Raw genomic sequence first — 19,460 nt, 5'->3', positions numbered from 1 at the left:
ACCCCAGGGGAGCTCACAGCTGCTCTGCTCACACTTAAGTGAACACCCAACCCCTCAACTCCACAGGAAGCTTCACAGACGAAGTAGGAGTGAAAACAGAACCTTTTCGAACTTTATCAATTGTGAACTTGTTCGCTTCGTCTTTAATGTCTTCAATGGTGGGAAGATACAGGTCTCTTGGGATGCCGCCGTTCTCCTCGTAGAGGAATTCAACCGTCTGTCGGGCAATGTCCACCATACCTAAAAAAATATGACTGCACTGGTAACTCTCCGAAGAGTATACGATCTTTGGATCAACCATAACACTGACTCATACTGAGAACGATGAGTTAAGAGAATCCTTCAAACACCATCCACGGAACTATAGAGCCTTTTGGGGAAGGTAATTATGGGTGCTTAGCAACTTTAAAACACTCGATGCCCTACTTGTTGGAACGCCTCAAATCTCTCCCACAGAAGCACAAGCATGCGTGTGTAAAGGTCCACGAGCAGTCCCTGCAGCACCGCTCGGAAATCCCAAAATGGAGAGGAGGAAAATATTCAGCAATACAGAATGGTTAAAAATCACGGGACGTTATTATGCAGTCATTTCATTTGAGTCAAAAGAACCAAGTGGAGGACAAATGGAGGGTAAGAAGTGAGGGAAGGTTTGCTTCCTTACTTTGTATGTTTTTGTACTGTGCGATTTTTACAGCAAACGCATGTTGCTTAAGACAGACAGAGCTCCACCAACTTCTCCTACCCAGCACTGGAACTGGCTGTGTTCTTCCTTCCCAAGGGAGAACGCATCATTACATTCACCAGCAGCAACCACTATTAATTGATAAACGCAGTCAACACATGTCCCTGAAGAGACGGCCCTGCGGGGCGCACGGGGAGGTGGGGTCCAACGTCTCCACCTGCCGGCGCGGCCGTAGCTCCCACGCTGCATGGGTTCAGACACGGGGGTGGCCACAGGCGCTGCCACGCAGGCTGATGGCCTGCACACCCGTCTCCCACTCCTTTACATGCTGGCCTTGCTGGAGGGAAAAGGCACAGCAATTTTCGGAGCACACTTTAGGAGGAGGAGGCTGCAATTAGAGAAGGATGCCTGGAGAAAGAACTGTCAGAGAGAACAGAGGTGTGGCCTGATATTCGAAGATGATGGAAAAATCATCTTTGCAACATTTTCCAAAGGAACAGGGGACAGGAGAACAAATCCTCTGCTGTCGACCCAGCAGGAATCCAGGAACATGGGAAGGATGCCGAGTTCAACCATGCTCAGGACATGGGTGGGGTCAGTAACCTTCCTCGGGGACTGGACAACAGGAGGCTGTTCTACCTCATGGGGGTGGCCCTTTGGGGACCACGAGCCATCCCCCCGCCTCCTTTTCACTGCTGCCACGGCGACAATGAAGATTATATTCAAAAGGTAAATGTTTTAGGTTTAAATTAATTTGGTTCATATGACTGGTCACAGCACACGGTCGGATACCTAGAGAATGCCTGGGCAAGAGGCCAGGCCACATTAGGGGCTAGGGGCCCGTCTGGGAGACTCATCGGTCCGCCTCTGGTCCAGGGCCACTTTTGGAGGATCAGACTTTCTGCTGCGCTGTCTATCCCTTCCCCTAACCACACTGGGAGCAGAAGAAGAGGCACCCTTGACCACAGACGCTGAGGATGGCTCCAGCACCAAAGGGGAAAAGAGAAGAAATCCTAATGTAAGCAGAACGTGTGTCAAAATAAAGGCAAAGCAACCAACGATCACATACAAGGGCTTTCCATATGCACACTGTAAATTCTCTCCCCCCTTTCTCACTCTCTCCGAAGCGGTAAGAAGCAGCAGCCCCCCTGAAAACAGTGCTTTATGTTTCTCAGTGGAAGCCAGATGTCAGCCCGTCAGCTCACGATCTCCACTCAAATAGCAGGTTGTCAGAGAAGCCACGCGAGACTGGCCCCGCTGAGCTACACCCATGCTGGCCCCCGATCTACCGCACAGCCCCGACCACCGGTCGCCTGCCATGGCCCACTGGGTGTTTCCCTCACCGGGGGCCCATCGCCCAGGAGGCAGGCTGACCACAGGGACAGGTAAGTGGATGAACGGATGGCTCAACACATGCCACCGAATCGAAGGCCTCCCGACACTGAAGCCCGTGGTGTGTGCGCGCGTGCGTGCGTGGAGGCAGGAGGCAGTGCATCTGCCATTGCATTAAGTGAGAGTCGTTCGAACCTGAGAGAAGGTCTGTTCTGCCCTCCGACAAAGCACACGAGGGCATTTCCTCTCAGATGCTGAAAACAGATGGGGAAGAGCAAACTCTTTTTATCTCTGGAATCTACTACAATGATGTTGCTCCTTTGCTTACCACTTCCCAGTGGCTTCCCATCTTGCAGAGAATAAAATCCAAAGTCCTCACATGCCTGACGCTTTCCCCCGCCCCTTGCCTCGTGCACTCCCACCGAGGGTCTTCCTAATGTCATTCCCTCTGTCTCGAACTCGAGTAGAGAAGATTTACTACTTATCTGCCCCAGAACTGCGTTGGCAGCTGAACCCGGGCTCTGGTAAAGAGCAGAAAGCAATCCCGCCATGTCACGGGGAGGTGTGGCTATGCCCACAGGTTAAGTTTAAACAAGATCATTTCACTGTCATACGCCTCAGCTTCGGGGATAGGAAGCATGAAAGGAAATAAGTAAAAATCAAACCATACATTTACACATGCTGATTCAGTCCTGGTGCCAATACGGGAGAAAAGTAATCACTGGATATCTGGGACTCGGCATATTAATTGGCCAAAAAACGAAGGTCTAGTGGGGGCTTTCCTTTTTATTTGGTCCTAAGCTCCGAACGAGCTCGAAGAGGAGCAAGGCTGCTGACATAGGACAAAAATGAAAAACTTCTTACACACATCCCCGAGGCCCCACGTTTGGGGGAAAAAAGCAGGTGTTTCACAAGATGAGGAAATCCTCAAAACAGAAATTAGCTACCTGCACTCAAGACTCACGAACAGTCCACTGTCTGGGGTCAAACTTCGCATTATTCTTTGCTAGAGAAACTATGCTCATGGAAGAAAAATCTCGCCATTGTTACCACAGTGACATCTAGAACCATATTAACTGAACACTTACTCTGTGCCAGGCACTGTTCCTAGGAGCTTTACCTGTGTTAAAGCACTTATTTCTCATATCCATAAAGGTGGTCACCATCACTGATTCCGTGTTAAAGGGGAGGAAAGCCCAGCAAGCTTCAGTAACTGTCCCAAGGTCAGACAGAGAGCAAATAGCATAGCTGTAACTTGAGAGCCCAAATTATTAACCCCCAGGCCATCCAACCTCCCAGCACAACCATTTCAGCAGCCCATCAACCCAAACATGGAGATAAGGTGACAGACAAAGAAAAGGCTGGCAATGGAAGCCAAAGAGCACAGAGCTCAGGAACGGACAGGTAGAGGACGCGGTTAGCTCTGGCCTGATGTTAGACGAGCCCCTCTTTCCTGATTTACGTCGGAGTTTCATCTAAGCACAGCTCAAGTTATGATGTAGTTCGCAAGGAAAGCATAAAGCACCAGACCTAGTTGTAAAGCACCCTTGATCTGGTCCAGGCCAGACTTCCGCTCTGCCTCATTGCGGAAGCGTCTTCGGATAGTAGGAAACACCTTCGTCTCCCAGGCTTTCACCAGTAGGGCGTAGTGGTCCTCCTGGAAGGAGAAGGCAAAGGCATGAACAGAGAAGCACCTCGTGTGGGCGTCAGCCCTTCCCTGACCTACATGTCTTACCTCCTCAAAGGCCAGCAGCAGAATCACGCCCTCAGATGCCAGGGCGGGCAACAGCCCCGACTGTGGCAAGCCCTTCCTTTCCCTCTGAAGCCAAGTAAGTCCTCCACACGGTCCCTGACCCAATGCTGAATCACTAGCAGGATACTCCATTTCTCCCACACCCAGATCAGTACTGGGCCTAAGAGCTTAGCAGGTACTGCTACTGATAATGTGGTTTCAAAGATGAATGTTCCAGAGCTACCGTTCAAACTCAGGGACATAACTGGAAGTGTCACCACTCCGGCCTTGCACCCTCAGATCAAAATCATTCCTTCCTGGTGGCTCGTCCTGGTCACCAGGGAGCCGCGCGAGCGCTGTGGGCCTTGTACCTGGGGAACATCGTCATCATCCTCGTCATCACTTTCGTCGTCTGCGATGGGAGGTGGGTGGGGGTCTGGGCCCGAGGTGATGAAATTCTCATAGCTGAGCTCGACTTTATAATGACAGGAGGTGTCACTGTCATATTCTGTAACAGAGCACAGTGACAGTGACAGTGACTTCGAGGCAAGAGCAGGCCAGAAAGATCATGAACATCTCTCCCTCTTAGAGAAAGCAGAATCTCCTCATTTGTGAGAAAGACTCCTAGCACTTGAAGGGATTCTGAAGGAGCCATGGAGTAACTAATCATGTATCACAATCCTGATTCCGAAAATTGTTTCTATGGATAGAATTCATGCCATTCAGAGAAAAATTTGGAAAGTTCTTCATCAGTAGAAAGAAGTAAACAGTCTTAAAACAGTCTGCAAACCAAGCCAGTTACAGTCTGCACACACCTTTAGATCAGGAAGCCTGGTTTTATTTGATTATGAAATTTGCCAAATAATCAGAAGAGCTTTTTCAGTGCGCACCTAACACCTGCCACCTAGATTCCACAATTAGTATTTTATCATTCTTTGATGACCTCAGTTGTTTTTTTCTTTTTTATGACCTCAGTTTTAAAACAACTTAAATAATTAATATTTTAAAAATAGAGGCAGCCACAAAATTCTGGGGCTTTTAGCCTTCTTATAAAAAGTGGATAGTCTTTCTGGCTTGCATTTCCACGTGGCGATGCTCTGCCGGCACTGAGGAGTGGCAGGCTTCCTGGATGTGGGGAAATGTACCTTCTAGTCAGCCAAAGTACAGTGTCCCCATCTCCTGCTACCCGTTTTCTTTCACCGGGCCCACTCCCCTATAACCCATGGGCACTAGAGCGTGGCCAGGTTGGCTAGGTTATGAATCAGCAGCACCTGCACTCCCAGGAAGCAGTGGGGACCCCGGGAGGTGGCGACTTACGCTGCTGAGCAGTGGCCACGGCGGCAATGCGGCACGGCGGCCCGTGAGTGCCCGGGTCAGATGCAATACTGGTGCCGGCGTCGTTGTCGCTATCAGACGCCATGGCGAAGGGCAGGGCCTCAAAGTTAGCGCTGATCTCCTCGGCCAGATCGGTGCACAGGTCGGCGGCATTGCGGTGGGCCTGCCCTTCAGCATAGGCGAACGGACGGGAGCCAAAGTTAGCTCGAGTCTTGGTGTTCTGGGAAGGACAGCAAATAAAGGATTTGAAAGGGGTTAGGTTTGTTTATTTAACACTCCAAGATGAATGTCACTCAACATTAAACCAGAGGAAGGGCCCGAGCTCTGGGAGAGCATATGGAATGAGACAGAGGGGTCCGTGTAACTGCGTGCCCTTGGGCTGAGATGGAGCCCTGCACAGGTCACTGCCTCCCCCCACCCCCACCTCACTCTCCCAACCCTATGCTACTCAGACAGTGACCGTCCCTATCCCCAACACTGTTCCTTCCTGCCTGATGCTGCCGCACAAGCTGCTCCCTTCACCGGGAACATGTTTCTCCTCCAATTTTGCCAAGTTAAGGCCAGTTAGGCCAGACCTGGCTCAAGCATTGCTTCTTCAAGGTAATGGGGACATGATCAGATTTGGCTTCCATAAAGCCTATGATTTGCAATCATACCATGATGGTTAATTTCACTGTCAGTTTGGCCACGGGATGCCAGACTAAACATTATCATGGAGTGTGTCTGCGAGGGTGCCTCCGGATGAGATGAGCATTTGAGTGTGGGTTCAGTAGAGTACACGTTGCCCTCCCCAGTGCGGCTGAGCATCATCCAAATTCCTAAGGAGAACTCGTTTTCCTTCCCAGTAAGATTAACCTGCCTTTTTCTGAATGTGAACCACAGGCCACATCCCACCAGAGACGTCTTCGAGATACGGGGACAGGCGCTGCCCACAGTATGTGAAGTACACCCGGCCCTTGGCTGGCTGCCCTGGAGGAGGGGGGGTCCCCTCGGTTCTCTCCCAGCCAATTCCTGCCACGTCACCTACAGCAGAGAACGGGAAGGAGACATCTTGTTTTCCCTTTCACTGATTATTAAAGAAACTTCCACACTGCAACCAACATGATGAGGCCACATATCACTATCTTTATTTATGTCACTAAGTACATCTGAAAAAGGTCTGAAGTTATGTATAGCACTTGAGTAAATACAAAGTAACATAACAGAAATAATTTTAAAAGAGAACGCAAACTATTCATGAGAAAATGCCTAGTGTCTAAGTTACACATTAAATTTAGCCTTTTTTTTTTTCCTGGCAGTCAAGACAAAAAGGGAAAACATTGGGTAGGATTTTTTTTTTTTAAATAGAGAAATGTAAGTTTTCCCCTTTTGACACACGGAAAATTACTTATGGCACAAAGATAAAAAGGTAGTATTTTCTCGGTAAGTTTGTGGAAGATTTAGAAATGGTCTTAATACTACAAAACCCAACCCACAATGTAAGCTAGAGGTACATGGTTAAGTCACTTTCTCTCCCACCTGCTACTTACATGTTTAAGGCATTTTAGTGGGAAGTGAAGACAAGTCAAGGTGCTTTTGGATGAGGAACTGAATAAGATAGAGCTCAGAGACCAAGGGGAGCGTGCCTACCACATCGGCGCTCCCGCGCTGGCTGCTTCAGACATGCTGCTCGCACACGGGGCCATACGATTACCCTCAGTGTGAACTCTTCACGAAGTGCATGGAGTTCTATGATTCGGCTTTTGATTACAGTCTCCTATGCTCCAGATACCACGAGGATGGGCTTCCCAGAGCCTGGGGATTTATCACCATTTCTCATGGCATCTCCAGGGCCCAGAGAAGTACCCGGCACATGGGAGATGCCCAGCAAGTTTGTACTGATGAACGGACACCAGAAGTGTTGGTACAGAGGCTAAGATTCTGCTGTAAGAAGTGAGTTCTTGATTCCTACCCAGACACATTTCTCTAGGAAGAAGGTGGCATGTTTGCCTGAGGTCCAGTGCAAAACTTTCTCAAACAGCAAATTGTGACTGTTTTGTGCTGGAAACACTTAAGCGCTCAGCTGAAATGTCCCAGTTTTGCTCCAGAAAATGCGAGAGCAGTAACTGCCAGGAAATTATCCCTAAGTCAGAACTTGACCACTGCACTCCCTGAAAGGTATAATTTAACAAGCAGCTCCCTAAGTGAAGTGATGGCAAAATCACCCGCAGCCAGCTGCGCGCGGTAACCTGATGGATCGAGTGACTTCTTATTCCCTATGTGAGCAGCCCAGACCATCTACCACGCAGGACAAGTTCAGCTTCCTCAGAAACGATGCTAGGATGTACTGCCTGAAACTAAGTAGCCAACATGTCTGGGGGCTTCTAATGGCAAGAGGACAATGCCTACCCTTTGCTCCTCTGCTGGAGCAGGAAGGACTGATCCCAGTTCACCCATACAGAGAAAGATACTTATTTGGAGGCTAAAAAGAAGAGGGAGAAGGGTTTTTATTGTTGTTTTAACTGAATCAACAGTCTATGTGACTCAAACTTCTGGGCAGATGTGTCGAAGCAGGACCAGATGTTTAGGCCCCCAAGAACAAAGTGTACAGCACGTTAACTACGGATAATGCATTCTGCTAGTTCCTCAGGGCTGGCGATAAACTTTTTTTTTTTTTTTTTTAACCTATTTACCTGCTCATCACTGAAAAGCTAACAAAAGACTCAACTTCAAAGAGAAGCAAAAATCTCGGGTTTTTCTAAGGTTGCAGGAACGAAAGCACATGGGACTCCTACCTTACCAAATGGAGGCTCTTATAACGGCCTCCAGAAAGGAGTGGTTTGGTAAACTAGCAGACAGCAATGACAAGTACTTGGCTTTCACTAAAAGACAAATTGCCCATTTCCAGTTGCCAAGTTTCTTTACTTTTAACCTATTTAGACAAAATCTGGGAACAACAGAAATACACAGGGTATTTAAAAAAAAAAAAAAAAAAAAAAAAGCTCCCGCCACACTCACCAGGAGACAGAGTCACGTCCAAGCGCACGCTCTTCCACTGTAATAAACTGGAGCCATTGTAGTGCACGGCTCGGCCATTGCTAGGAAATCGAGCAAAACAAAGTCAAAGCCAAGGCTGACTGGCCAACACAGAGGCAGTTAAGTAGTGAACAGGCTCAGGGGCTTCAGTAGCACAAGAGTAATGACCAGAGCAACACTAAGAGCTAGTCTCTTTGCCTCAACTTGAATATATTTCCAACTGGTATTTTATACAGTTTTGGAAGTTGAGAGTATAATATTATTTTAGTATTTAAAACACCCACACCCATTACCTATTTTTTTTTCTTTTTTTTTTTAGCAACAGCAATAGTAGTCACTTACTTATGGAAAAGACAAGTGCCCACTGGATTAGTCCAAGCGCCATCTCGTTTCTCTGCTTCTGTAGCAAAGCCAAAGGAAACGATCGGTCCTGTGTCGTCATCAGTATCTCCATAGGAAACAATTTCAATTTCCCAGTAAAAAGATGGGGCCTGAGGAAACACCAGAAGTGGGCAGGCAATCAGAGGGCTCTAGCTGGGCCCTTGAAACTCGCTTTTTCTTTCAAAGATGAAGGAAATAGGCAAGAGATCGTGTGATTTCTCACCTGAACGGGCAGTGGTGAGGTGGCATAGATAAATGTGCCCCGGGGCAGACCACCCCCAGCGCTGGGGTCAGCCAGGAAGGTGACGGAAGTAAGGTGCGATGAGAACATGCAGGCTCGGACGGGCGGGAACACTCGTGAGGGGCTCCAAGTGATCTCTTTGGGCTACAATGGGGGGAAAACGCCTCATTCAGTATGACTGCAAACACAAATTCCTTTATCCTCTCAAAGAAGAAAAATTTTTATCTAGTGGTATTATAATATAGGTTCATCTTTTAAGAATATACCTTGTTTTTACAAAGGAAACTGTATTTTCAAAAAGGCAGTCTAGGGGCACTTGGGTGGCTCAGTTGGTGAAGCATTTGCCTTTGGCTCAGGTCATGATCCCAGGGTCCTGGGATCGAGCCCTGTTTCAGGCTCTCTGCTGAGCAGAGAGCCTGCTTCTCCCTCTCCCACTCCCTGGCTGTGTTCCCTCTCTCGCTGTCTCTCTGTTAAATAAATAAATAAAATCTTAAAAAAGAGAAAGAAACTGGAGATGATGCAGATACACAACAAGAAAAGCCTGAGTGGGGAAACTGAGGCACAAGGGTACACTAGACTATTAAGTTTCTACTGATTGACATGGAAAGGCATTCATCATCTATGAAGGCAGAAAAACTAGATGCAAAACAGTATGAACAGCAGAGATTCGTTGTCATGCAAAAAATACAGGGATCCCTCATGCTGTCACACTGACAAAGCTAAACAGAGATGTTGACATTTCAGGTGACATTTTGTCTTTCATACACATTTTTAATTTTGAAATAGTTTCAGACCTACAGAAAAATTGTTAAGAAAATGGCAATTTTTGTACACTCGTACCTAGATGCACCAATTTTTTCCGATACAAAGTACATAACATACAATCCACCCATTTAAACTGTGTAATTCAATGGTTTTTAGCAAATGCAGCATTGTGCAACCATCACCACCATCAAATTTTAGAGTGTTTTTGTCCCCCTAAAGTCCCTACCTGTTAGCAGTCACGCCTCATTCCCTGCATCCCTGCAAGTCTCTGGCAAGGGCCCATCTGCCTTCTGTCTCTAGATCTGTCTGTTCTGGATATTTCATATAGATGAGAACCCATAATACACGGTCTTTTGTACCTGGCTACTTTCACTCCACATAATTTCAGGGTTTATCCATATTGTGGCACGGATCACTACTTCATCCCTTTTTTTTTTCTTTTTGTTTTTTACTTCCTCACTTTTTAAGGCTGAATAACATTCCATTTTACGGAGATATGCACTAATTTGATGCATCTCCTCATCAGGTAGGTAAACATCTTGGTTGCTTCCACTTTGGGGCTATTACAAATGAGCTGCTAAGAATATTCAGAGAGGTGCCAATTCGGAACACTGTGCCGCTTTTGCTTTATAATCAACTCTCAGTCTCTATGTGTACTTTTATCGTTATAACATATCATTATCATCATATGGACTATAGATCTAAAATTTTCTTTTTTTTTTTTTTAAAGATTTTATTTATTTGACAGAAGACACAGCGAGAGGGAATACAAGCAGGGGGAGTGGGAGAGGGAGAAGCAAGCTTCCCCGCCGAGCAGGGAGCCCGATATGGGTCTCAATCCCAGGACCCTGGGATCACGACCCGAGCCGAAGGCAGATGCCCAACGACTGAGCCACCCAGGTGCTCCTAGATCTAAAATTTTCTAAGTTTTTTCTGTTACTGATAACGTGAGAAATTATTTACAAATTAACGAGTTCTCTCCTTTGCTGTGATCTTTCATTACTCAGAATGTCAAATCGATGTGCTCTGACATTCAGAGACGAGAGCGCATCAGCACAGAGCGTGCACCTTCCAATGGCTTTGCAAACGCTCATTCTCAAGGGCACTCGGGGGCCAGCGGCCTTCTTTAACATGGCGCCCTGCAGCTGGGCTCACCTGTCTCCGATCGGCCTGCAGTGGCGGCGGCGGCGGCCGAGCGCAGTCCCGGTAGAGCATCCGCAGCCGCTCACACTGCACCTCCACCACCGCCAGTCGCTCTCCTGGAGGGGAGCACAGGGAACACGTAAACGTTAGTCCCACACCCCTGAGAGAGCTCCAGTTCTTCTGGAGTCGGGTCAAAACAATTAAATGCTTCGGAGATTATTAAAATTCTTTAAAATAAATAAATAAATAAATAAATAAAAGCCAACAGCCTGAGATAGCTTTGTCTACTACACAGAGCAGCACAGCCACGTGGTCAAGTGCGTGAGCTGACGTGGGGCTGCCCGGATCCAGGACCTGGCTTCCTTACCCGGCATTTACCGTCTCACTTCCAATACAGGAGTAACAACAGCACCCGTGCCTCGCAAAGTCATGAGGAGATGAAGTAACACAAATGGGGCTTCTAGGTAAGCCCCTAGCACAGGATGAACACTCAACAAATGGAAGCTCATCACTGAAACGGATTTTTAAAACATCTACTATCTATTTAACATCTCCTAGGAGCAAGGCACAGTGCTAGGTGCTGGAGAAGACAAAGATACGTGAGCCAAAGCTCCCACCGTGGGAGGACAGAGGAGATGTGTATGTGCACTGACATGTCGCAGACACTCGCAGTACGGGGCTGCGGTATGCGATATGATCTAAGTATAAACACTTCACTCCGGGACCCAGAAAGGCTTGATGGACTCAAATCAGAGCTTAGAAAATACAGGGTTTCAATAAGCAGAGACAGAAGGGAATTCCAGGCGGTTTGGCAAAAGGAGAAAAGGCCTAGGAGAGTCAAGAGTCAGAGGCCTTGGGAGTACCTCAATCAACACACAAAAATCAACTCAAAATGGATCAAAGCTAAAACTATAAAACCCTTAGAAGAAAATAATGGTGTAAATTTTCATGTCTTTGAATTAGGCCACGGTTTCTTAGATAGGACACCGAAAGTATATGCAATAAAAGAAAAAAGAAAGAAACTGGACTTCACCAAAATGAAAAACATTTGTGTTCCAAAGTATACTACTGAGGAAGTGAAAACACAATCCACAGAATGGGAGAAAAGATTTATGTGCTACTTGGTCAGGGACTAGTACAGCTAAAATTACACAGACTCTTAAAACTGGGGTGTCTGAGTGGCTCAGTCAGTTAAGCGTTTGACTCTTGGTTTCAGCTCAGGTCAGGATTTCAGGGTGATGGGGTCAGGCTGCGTGTCAGGCTCCACACTGAGCATGGAGTCTGCTTGAGATTCTCTCTCTCTCCCTCTGCCAATCCCCCTGCTCATGCACACGCAGTCTCGAAATAAATAAAATCTTTAAAACAAAATTTGTAAGAGCCAATTATAAGAGTTGGGGCTCCTGGAGTCCCAGGATCGGGTCCCGCATTGGTCTCCCTGCTGAGTGGGGAATCTGCTTCTCCCTCTGATCCTCCCCATTCATGTGCTCTCTCTCAAATAAATAAGTAAAATCCTGAAACAAATAACTCTTACAATGCGGGGAGTCTGCTTCTCCCTCTTACCTTCTCCCTGCTCATGCTCTCTCTTACTCTCTCTCAAATAAATAAAATCTTTAAAAAAAAACAAAACAAAACATAGTCTGAGTATGACCTAAAACAGGGAAGGTGGAAAGGAGAGCTGACTCCAGAGGAAATAAGGACTTGAGTTTTAAATGTGGGGTATTCATGAGGCTGGGGGTCCTAAGAGAAAGGTCCGAGAGGCCTGGCTAGCCGGGGAGGGACCACCCACAGAAGCAGTCATGGAAAGCACAGCGGAGGGCAGAGTGCAAAGAAGGTGGGTCGGCAAAGCTTAGTGCAGTTTCTTCAACTGAGCACAACATCCAGGCTGACCTTCAAGTGATTCTGACTTTTGGGTGGAGCTGGGAAAGCATTTTAAACATGCTTCTGAGGGGTTCCTACGTACGAACTTGCAAAGTCTGAAAAGAACCTCTGGCTCAGGGAATGTGTATATTTAGGAAGTAGGCAGGAGAAAAAAACAGCTGGACCAGAGAGATTCTGGCTTCTGTAAGAACATAAAGCTGGGGGGCGCCTGGATGGCTCAGTGGGTTAAAGCCTCTGCCTTCAGCTCGGGTCATGATCTCAGGGTCCTGGGATGAAGCCCTGCATTGGGCTCTCTGCTCAGCAGGGAGCCTGCTTCCTCCTCTCTCTGCCTGCCTCTCTGCCTACTTGTGATCTCTCTGTCAAAGAAATAAATAAAATCTTAAAAAAAAAAAAAAAAGAACATAAAGCTGGGAATTCTTCTGGTTTTACAGGCCTTTTCTTCAGATTAAAATCTGTTTCCTATGCTATTTCAACCAAGGGATTCAGTGAACTTCGCAGAAATATTTCTTCATGGGAAAAAGCTCTTTGGCATACCGCTTATCTTCCTAGACCAAATGGAAATTAGATATTCTTTTCCCTGGATTAGAGAAGCTGTAAAATTGAGTCAGGAATAAGTCAACATTATAATGCCCAGTCTTCTGCTTAATTCATCCCAGAGGAAGTAAAATAATGGAAGAAATTCACTGATTTTTTTTTTCATTTTAGAGAATCAAGTATATTAATTATTATGTGTAAATTTCACATTTTCACACATTAAATAAAAAGTCTTGATACATTAAAAAATAAAAATCAAAGAACTTTCTCTTCTACCCATCACCTTGAATCATTTATTAAACAGCTTTTCTTCTAAGCACAGTCCAGGACTCTTTTGTGGGCTCTAAGAATTCACCGCTGTGTTACAACGTAATCCAGAAGCAGGGCTGGTTGGTTGCTGGTGACTGTTCACAGGTAAAGGACTGAGAAGCCAGCAAACTTTGATACGTGCTTTAAACTTCAAAGCTCTTCCTGGTAACCTATTAGGTGACTTATTAAGGACTGTTAAACTTAACAGAAGACACTATTTTAGGATATAAATTGATGTGTATAAGCTGACAGTCTTCTCTTTTGTGGCAATTAATAAACACTTCCCACACATTTCTATCCAACTCTTTGTGACCGCAAAGTTCTTTTCCATTAGGGAAGATGGGTTAGGTGGGTTATTATTAAAACCATATGAGGCCACTGTTCCAAACACTAAGATTTCTAGCTTGTACATTAAGTACGAAAGTTAATTTCATAGTTTAAGACTCCTTTATTCAATAAAATGTATAAAAGGATACTCAGAAAGAGTCCTAAGAAAAGTGAGAGATTGGGGCGCCTGGGTGGTTCAGTCATTTAAGTGTCTGCCTTCAGTTCAGGTCATGATCCTCGGGGTCCTGGGATCAAATTCCATATTTGACTCCCTGCTCAGGGGGGAGCCTGTTTCTCCCTCTCTTTCTGCCCTCAGCTTGTGCTCTTTCTCTCAAATAAATAAAAATCTTTAAAAAAGAAAGAAAGAAAGGAAAGTGAGTGATCAATTTAGCAAGTGCATGCTTGCTAAAAATCAGTCATGTAGCTCTGCAAGGTAGGCCAAGAACATGAAAAAGTAAAGGCCAGGAACGAAGACCCAACCACGAGTACAAAGCTGAATTATAGGTAAACATTTAGTCACAAGTAATTTCCCCTGAGAAGCCTAGCAGATTCCTTTTCTTCTATTCTCTACGCTCAGGATCTCTCTGAGGTTTATTAATGGTCACTGGTTCCACAGCGCCACCCCTAAAAGAGGAAGGTGATTTGAAAAGACACATAGAGTGAAGACCAAAGCAAAGACCAACCAACAGAAATTGGTACCACGGGAAAAAGAACAAAAACTTAAGGACCAAGGAGAGATTAGGGAGTGACTGAAAAAGCAAATGGCATGAGAAATAATAAATAATATGGATAACAAAAATGACCCCCTGCATACATAAAGGATACCACTAAAACCAGTAAGGAAGTTAAAAATATTCATTTATTCCTTACAGTTCATGAAAATGCCACCACTATTTATCTGTGAGCAATTTCCCTTAGAGTCCAGTTAAATCCTTGGAGACAAAGCATAAATTTTCACTTAAAAACACCCAGGACCAACTACCAATTTACAGGAAATCTGAAGATTGAGGGACACAATAAATGACACCACAGAGATATAATCAGCAAAATCCAGACTACAGAAAACCCTTCAAAAAATAAATTGCACGGCAAAAAGAACATAATGGGGGCACCTGGGTGGCTCAGTTGTTAAGCATCTGCCTTTGGCTCATGTTATGATCCCAGGGTCCTGGGATTGAGCCCCGCACTGGGCTCTCTGCTCAGTGGGAAGCCTGCTTCTCCCTCTCCCACTCCCCCTGCTTGTGTTCCCTCTCTCGCTGTCTGTCAAATAAATAAATAAAATCTTTAAAAAAATAAATAAAGAACATAATGAGGGGAATCGAGATTTTAAAAAAAAATTAAAAGATAGCAATGGAATTACAGTGTAAGAATTTTATTTGGCTCCTGATTCAAATCAGCAAATTCAAACCCAAGTATGACTTTATGAGAAAATTAGAAAGTTGTACCTGGACTAGATAGTTAATATTAAAGAATTACTGTTAATTTTTCTGATACGATAAATGGTATTCTGTTTTTTTTTAAGAGTCCTTATTTTTTAGAGACACGTACCAAAATATTTATGGGTAAAATAATATTGAAGAATATTCTTGAAAACAATCTGGGCGGGGGGGGCGGTACAGCACAGATGAAACAGGACTGACCATGAGTTGAGAACTGCTGAAACTGATGGTTCCTTATACTAGTCTCCCTATTTGTGTTTAAACACACAGACACAGACACACACACACACACACACAGATGGATGTTAGTGCAAACACCTCTGATTTCAAATGTAGCCAATGACAACAGTCAGAAAGTATCAGTAGCCCTAAGTATTCATAAATAGTTCTAACAGGAAAATAAATGCAAGGAATTAATATGAATGGAAGAGAGAAAACATGCCGGCATGGTCCCCAAGTTAAATTGAAAAACGCTGATTTATTACCTCAGAAGTACTGAAAGCTGTTTACATTTCTACATCTGGGATAAAAATTGTGCTAAGTGCGTCTAGAACTCAGCTACTTGGAGTGTGTGTGCACGTGCATGTTAGCATTCCATCAGCAAACCGGAAATGCGCACACAACACTTAATAATAGAGACAGAAAGCCACAGGTACTTACCAGCACTGCATTCCTGTGCTACTAGGTTGAGAACTTCGACAGCTGCTGGACACTGTTGTATGAATTCTTCACAGAATAAGCTGTCTTCTAAAAGCTGGGCCATGACCAGGCATGCTCTTAATGTTAAAAGATTTATAATATTTCAAAGTCATCAATGTTCATTCTCTAAAAATTTAACTATGAAAGGCATTTCAACCATACTTTCCCCCTAATTTACAAAAAGGTTCAAACTCCCCATTCCACTTGCTTTTTTTTTCTGAACTGGATTGGTCTGGAAACATAACTTCTCTTTTCCCCCCTCGTAATTGCTGACACCGTACGGACAAGCCGAAGAGGGCAGAATGGTTGCCATCTTCACTCAAGTGGAGATACAAGGCGCCAGGTGAGAAATCAGCATTATCTTTTATGAAACATTGCCTAAACTGTGCTCCACAGGCAATAGTAGTGTTCTGGGAATAAGAAGAACCCAGAGGGCGCCTGGGTGGCTCAGTGGTTTAAGCCTCTGCCTTCGGCTCAGGTCATGATCCCAGAGTCCTGGGATCGAGTCCCGCATCGGGCTCTCTGCTTGGCAGGGAGCCTGCTTCCTCCTCTCTCTCTCTCTCTCTCTCTACCTGCTTGTGATCTCTCTCTGTCAAATAAATAAATAAAATCTTAAAAAAAAAAAAAAGAAGAACCCAGACACTTGGAAAATCTGTATGCTGACTTCTCACCTAATTCAAAATACATATTAGAACTTTCTAAGATGGCTCATCATTACCGTGGTAAACAAATGTATTTGCAAGAAAATGCTGTTTTCCCTTCTGACACCAACACTTGAGGGCATTCCCTAGTTTTTCTCCTTATCAGTTTGGAAAGTGATGGATGAGATGTACCTTAAGAGAGCCTGAGCCATTTAAATAAGGTAAAGTGGCAGAGAGATTCACTGGGATAGAACAAAGTGCTTTTCCCAAAGTATGGGTTTCACACATCACACTTTGATCCCTCACTTACTTTCTTAAGGAAACAGCTAAATGGCTTTAAATTGTACAATGCAACAAAACTTGTAGAAGTTGGGGAATGTAACAGAAATGTAGTAAGCAGCACAAGAAAATGGTTTCTGTTCTCAGCTGGGCACGAACTTCACACTGCCGGCCCACTAAGCTGGGAGTGGAGGGGCCCAGCAAGGCCCCCCACCTCTGTGGCCTGCACCACCACATTAGGGGATCTCTGGAGGGTGCTCACCTTGTTCTTATTTCAGCCAGGAGCCGAACGACTGCCATCACAGGAGCTGACCCATCTCCTGTTGCAGGAAGTGAGGTATGAATAGAGAGACTTCCCTCCTGAGGAAGCAACATGGACTGGACTGCCTGTACTACCTTCTCAGTAATGGACAGTTTATGAAGAGGCAGTGCCTGATGGTGGTGGGGGGGGGCATGGCAAAAAGTTAAATTCAAGTAGTTAGTTTCTAGGAAATGAGGGTGTTATCATCTGGAGTTAATTCTCAAAATTTCAGTCAAAACAGTAAAATCACCATACAGAAAATTGCAAACTAGTCCAAAACAATTAAAAATACAAAAACCCTGTGGAGTATTCCTAACCAAAGAAATAAGTTTTGTCATCTAGGTGACAATCTTCACATAAATGTTACTATGAAATAATTACACCCTATATATAAATATACACCCCAAATAACACTTAAGATAACTAAGTATTTGTGCCTCTGTACTGTATGTGCGCTCATTGTTCATGACAGCATGGTTACCATTTGTAGTGACATTTAATAATGCAGTTAAAAATCACCTTACCTCCGATCTTGGAACACAAAGTCTAGACAATGGAATAGTCAATGTGTCTGATGCTTGCGAAGTCTTTCTACAGTCTATGGGTGGGAATCTGACTGTAGCTATACCTTCCTGTTCATTGATAGAAGCCACGACTCCGATGCTTCCTGATATTCCTCGACCTAAAACCTAGAGACAAAGATGGATTAGCACCACTGACCAGCTCCAATGGTGTATGCAACTCTCTCATGGGACAGGTGCGGAGAAGTAAATTCACAGCTGTTGTTTGTGGCATTAAGGAATAGTTCAGTACAGTGCAGATACAAAGCAATGAATGGGAGTTCAAATAACAGGTCCTCAAGCCTATGTCAAGGTATCACAATATGAAAGAATCTCAAACTTCCTGCTCTTAAATATTTGTGACACCGTGGGACATAAGTATGATAGTTAACATCATAGAGTACTGTACTAATATTTAAATAACCTGTAGCACGGTGTGGATTAGAATTCATGAGTTTCTCAGATTCCTTATTTAGCTTGAAGGAACAGGATTTCTGTCCAACTGGGTGGATGATGCCATCTTTACAGATGATCAGTGAATCAATGGATGCAGTAACTTGGGGAGAGCAGGGACTTGGGAAATGCTGGCTGGTTGGTTACCTGAACCTCAGACCCTATCTTGATGGTCTCTTTGAAGCCTCCGAGGGCACACAGTGCGGCGACAGCCTGGCGGGCGATTCTCTGAAGTTTGGCGAGCTTCCTGCCACTACTGCTGCCATTTTCCAGAATGCTCTCTGCATACTTCCCCAACTGTGGAATGTACATCAGCGCACGAGACAGAACCTAAATGTAAGAAGTAGCCATGAAGCAGGAGTTAAAGCTTTGGTCATTTTCGATATTCAGAGTGATTAAGTGTCCCTAACAGTGGCTGGCTCCCATGTACTGAAGGAGCTCTGGCTATGGGAAGGATGAAGTAACTATCAGGTCTGACCTTGACATCTTGCCATATTTGCCTTGTTATTAGACAGGACTGGAAACAAACAACCTCAGAATGGGGGAGAATCAAACACTGTTAACAAAACCCCTAAAACAGGACAAAAACTTATCTGTAGGAAAACCATCAAAGCATACAACTCAACACCCAATTTCCTTAAGGCATTGACTTGAAAAAATGACTGTGGCAAATGGAAATTGATTACAGGTCCCTAGTCCTAGGAAACTATTCATCATGAATTTCTGACACAGCTCTCAGGGAGTATGTATCACAGAGGCCTCCTTAGGACTTAGTAAATACACTTAACAAATCCAATAAATCAAGGCTTCATGATTCCCTAATGTTGGGACCAACTGAACATAAACAAGAAGGAGAAATAAGGAGTGCCATTCTTTTCCTGAGAACACGGGTCAGTCTTCTGCAAAATCAGAACTGGCAGTGACAGGAGACAAAGGTTAACAGGTAAAATGATTAAACCAAAGCAAATTTGAGGGGGGAAACCACTAATAAGTCTATCTGGTCAATTTGCAAAATCTCTCTTTACTAAAATATGACACTTTCTAGGTGGGATTCAAGCTAAACCAGAACACAAACTTCCTCCTCCCTTCTTCAGCTAAGCGGGGACACTATGCTAACCTTTTCTGCCGTTGTGGTCCATATTTGAGCAGCATTTGACTCAGGTGCCATTAGCAAGCTATGAAGCAAGGCGATCACTTCTGCGGCCATGCTGTTCGCCACGTGCCCACTGATGAAGGGTCGGACGGGGTCAGTTCTGCAAGTGTCAAGAGAGAAAGTGTCAATGCCCAGGGATGGTTAAGAATGCAGTCAAGTGGCTTTTAGGGTTATCATCAGATGGAAAAATTTTCTAATGATACAAGAAAAAGCGGATTTCATTGACTAAGAAAACGAGAAGCTAAATTATTATCAGGAAAA

At 44.9% G+C, this 19,460-nt stretch overlaps 1 protein-coding gene across 7 annotated transcripts in view; it reads right to left on the bottom strand.

Annotated features, from left to right (window-relative positions):
- The window catches only part of HECTD4 (HECT domain E3 ubiquitin protein ligase 4), a 181,631-nt gene that overhangs the window by 36,572 nt on the left and 125,599 nt on the right, over positions 1 to 19,460 (bottom strand). For all 7 annotated transcript variants that reach the window (XM_046025933.1, XM_046025934.1, XM_046025937.1 and 4 more), the window contains 14 exons: positions 19,164 to 19,299; positions 18,194 to 18,376; positions 17,558 to 17,722; positions 16,995 to 17,164; positions 15,774 to 15,889; positions 10,639 to 10,742; positions 8,701 to 8,862; positions 8,439 to 8,587; positions 8,079 to 8,158; positions 5,941 to 6,104; positions 5,064 to 5,301; positions 4,118 to 4,254; positions 3,545 to 3,671; positions 103 to 240 (listed from right to left, as the gene is read on the bottom strand). In XM_046025933.1, the coding sequence (XP_045881889.1) occupies positions 103 to 240; positions 3,545 to 3,671; positions 4,118 to 4,254; positions 5,064 to 5,301; positions 5,941 to 6,104; positions 8,079 to 8,158; positions 8,439 to 8,587; positions 8,701 to 8,862; positions 10,639 to 10,742; positions 15,774 to 15,889; positions 16,995 to 17,164; positions 17,558 to 17,722; positions 18,194 to 18,376; positions 19,164 to 19,299 (2,069 nt within the window). The remainder of the gene's footprint in view (positions 1 to 102; positions 241 to 3,544; positions 3,672 to 4,117; positions 4,255 to 5,063; positions 5,302 to 5,940; positions 6,105 to 8,078; positions 8,159 to 8,438; positions 8,588 to 8,700; positions 8,863 to 10,638; positions 10,743 to 15,773; positions 15,890 to 16,994; positions 17,165 to 17,557; positions 17,723 to 18,193; positions 18,377 to 19,163; positions 19,300 to 19,460) is intronic.

Source organism: Meles meles, chromosome 12 (genome assembly GCF_922984935.1).
Source record: "Meles meles chromosome 12, mMelMel3.1 paternal haplotype, whole genome shotgun sequence".
Lineage (NCBI taxonomy): Eukaryota > Metazoa > Chordata > Mammalia > Carnivora > Mustelidae > Meles > Meles meles.
This window is presented reverse-complemented; position numbering and strand designations above follow the sequence as displayed.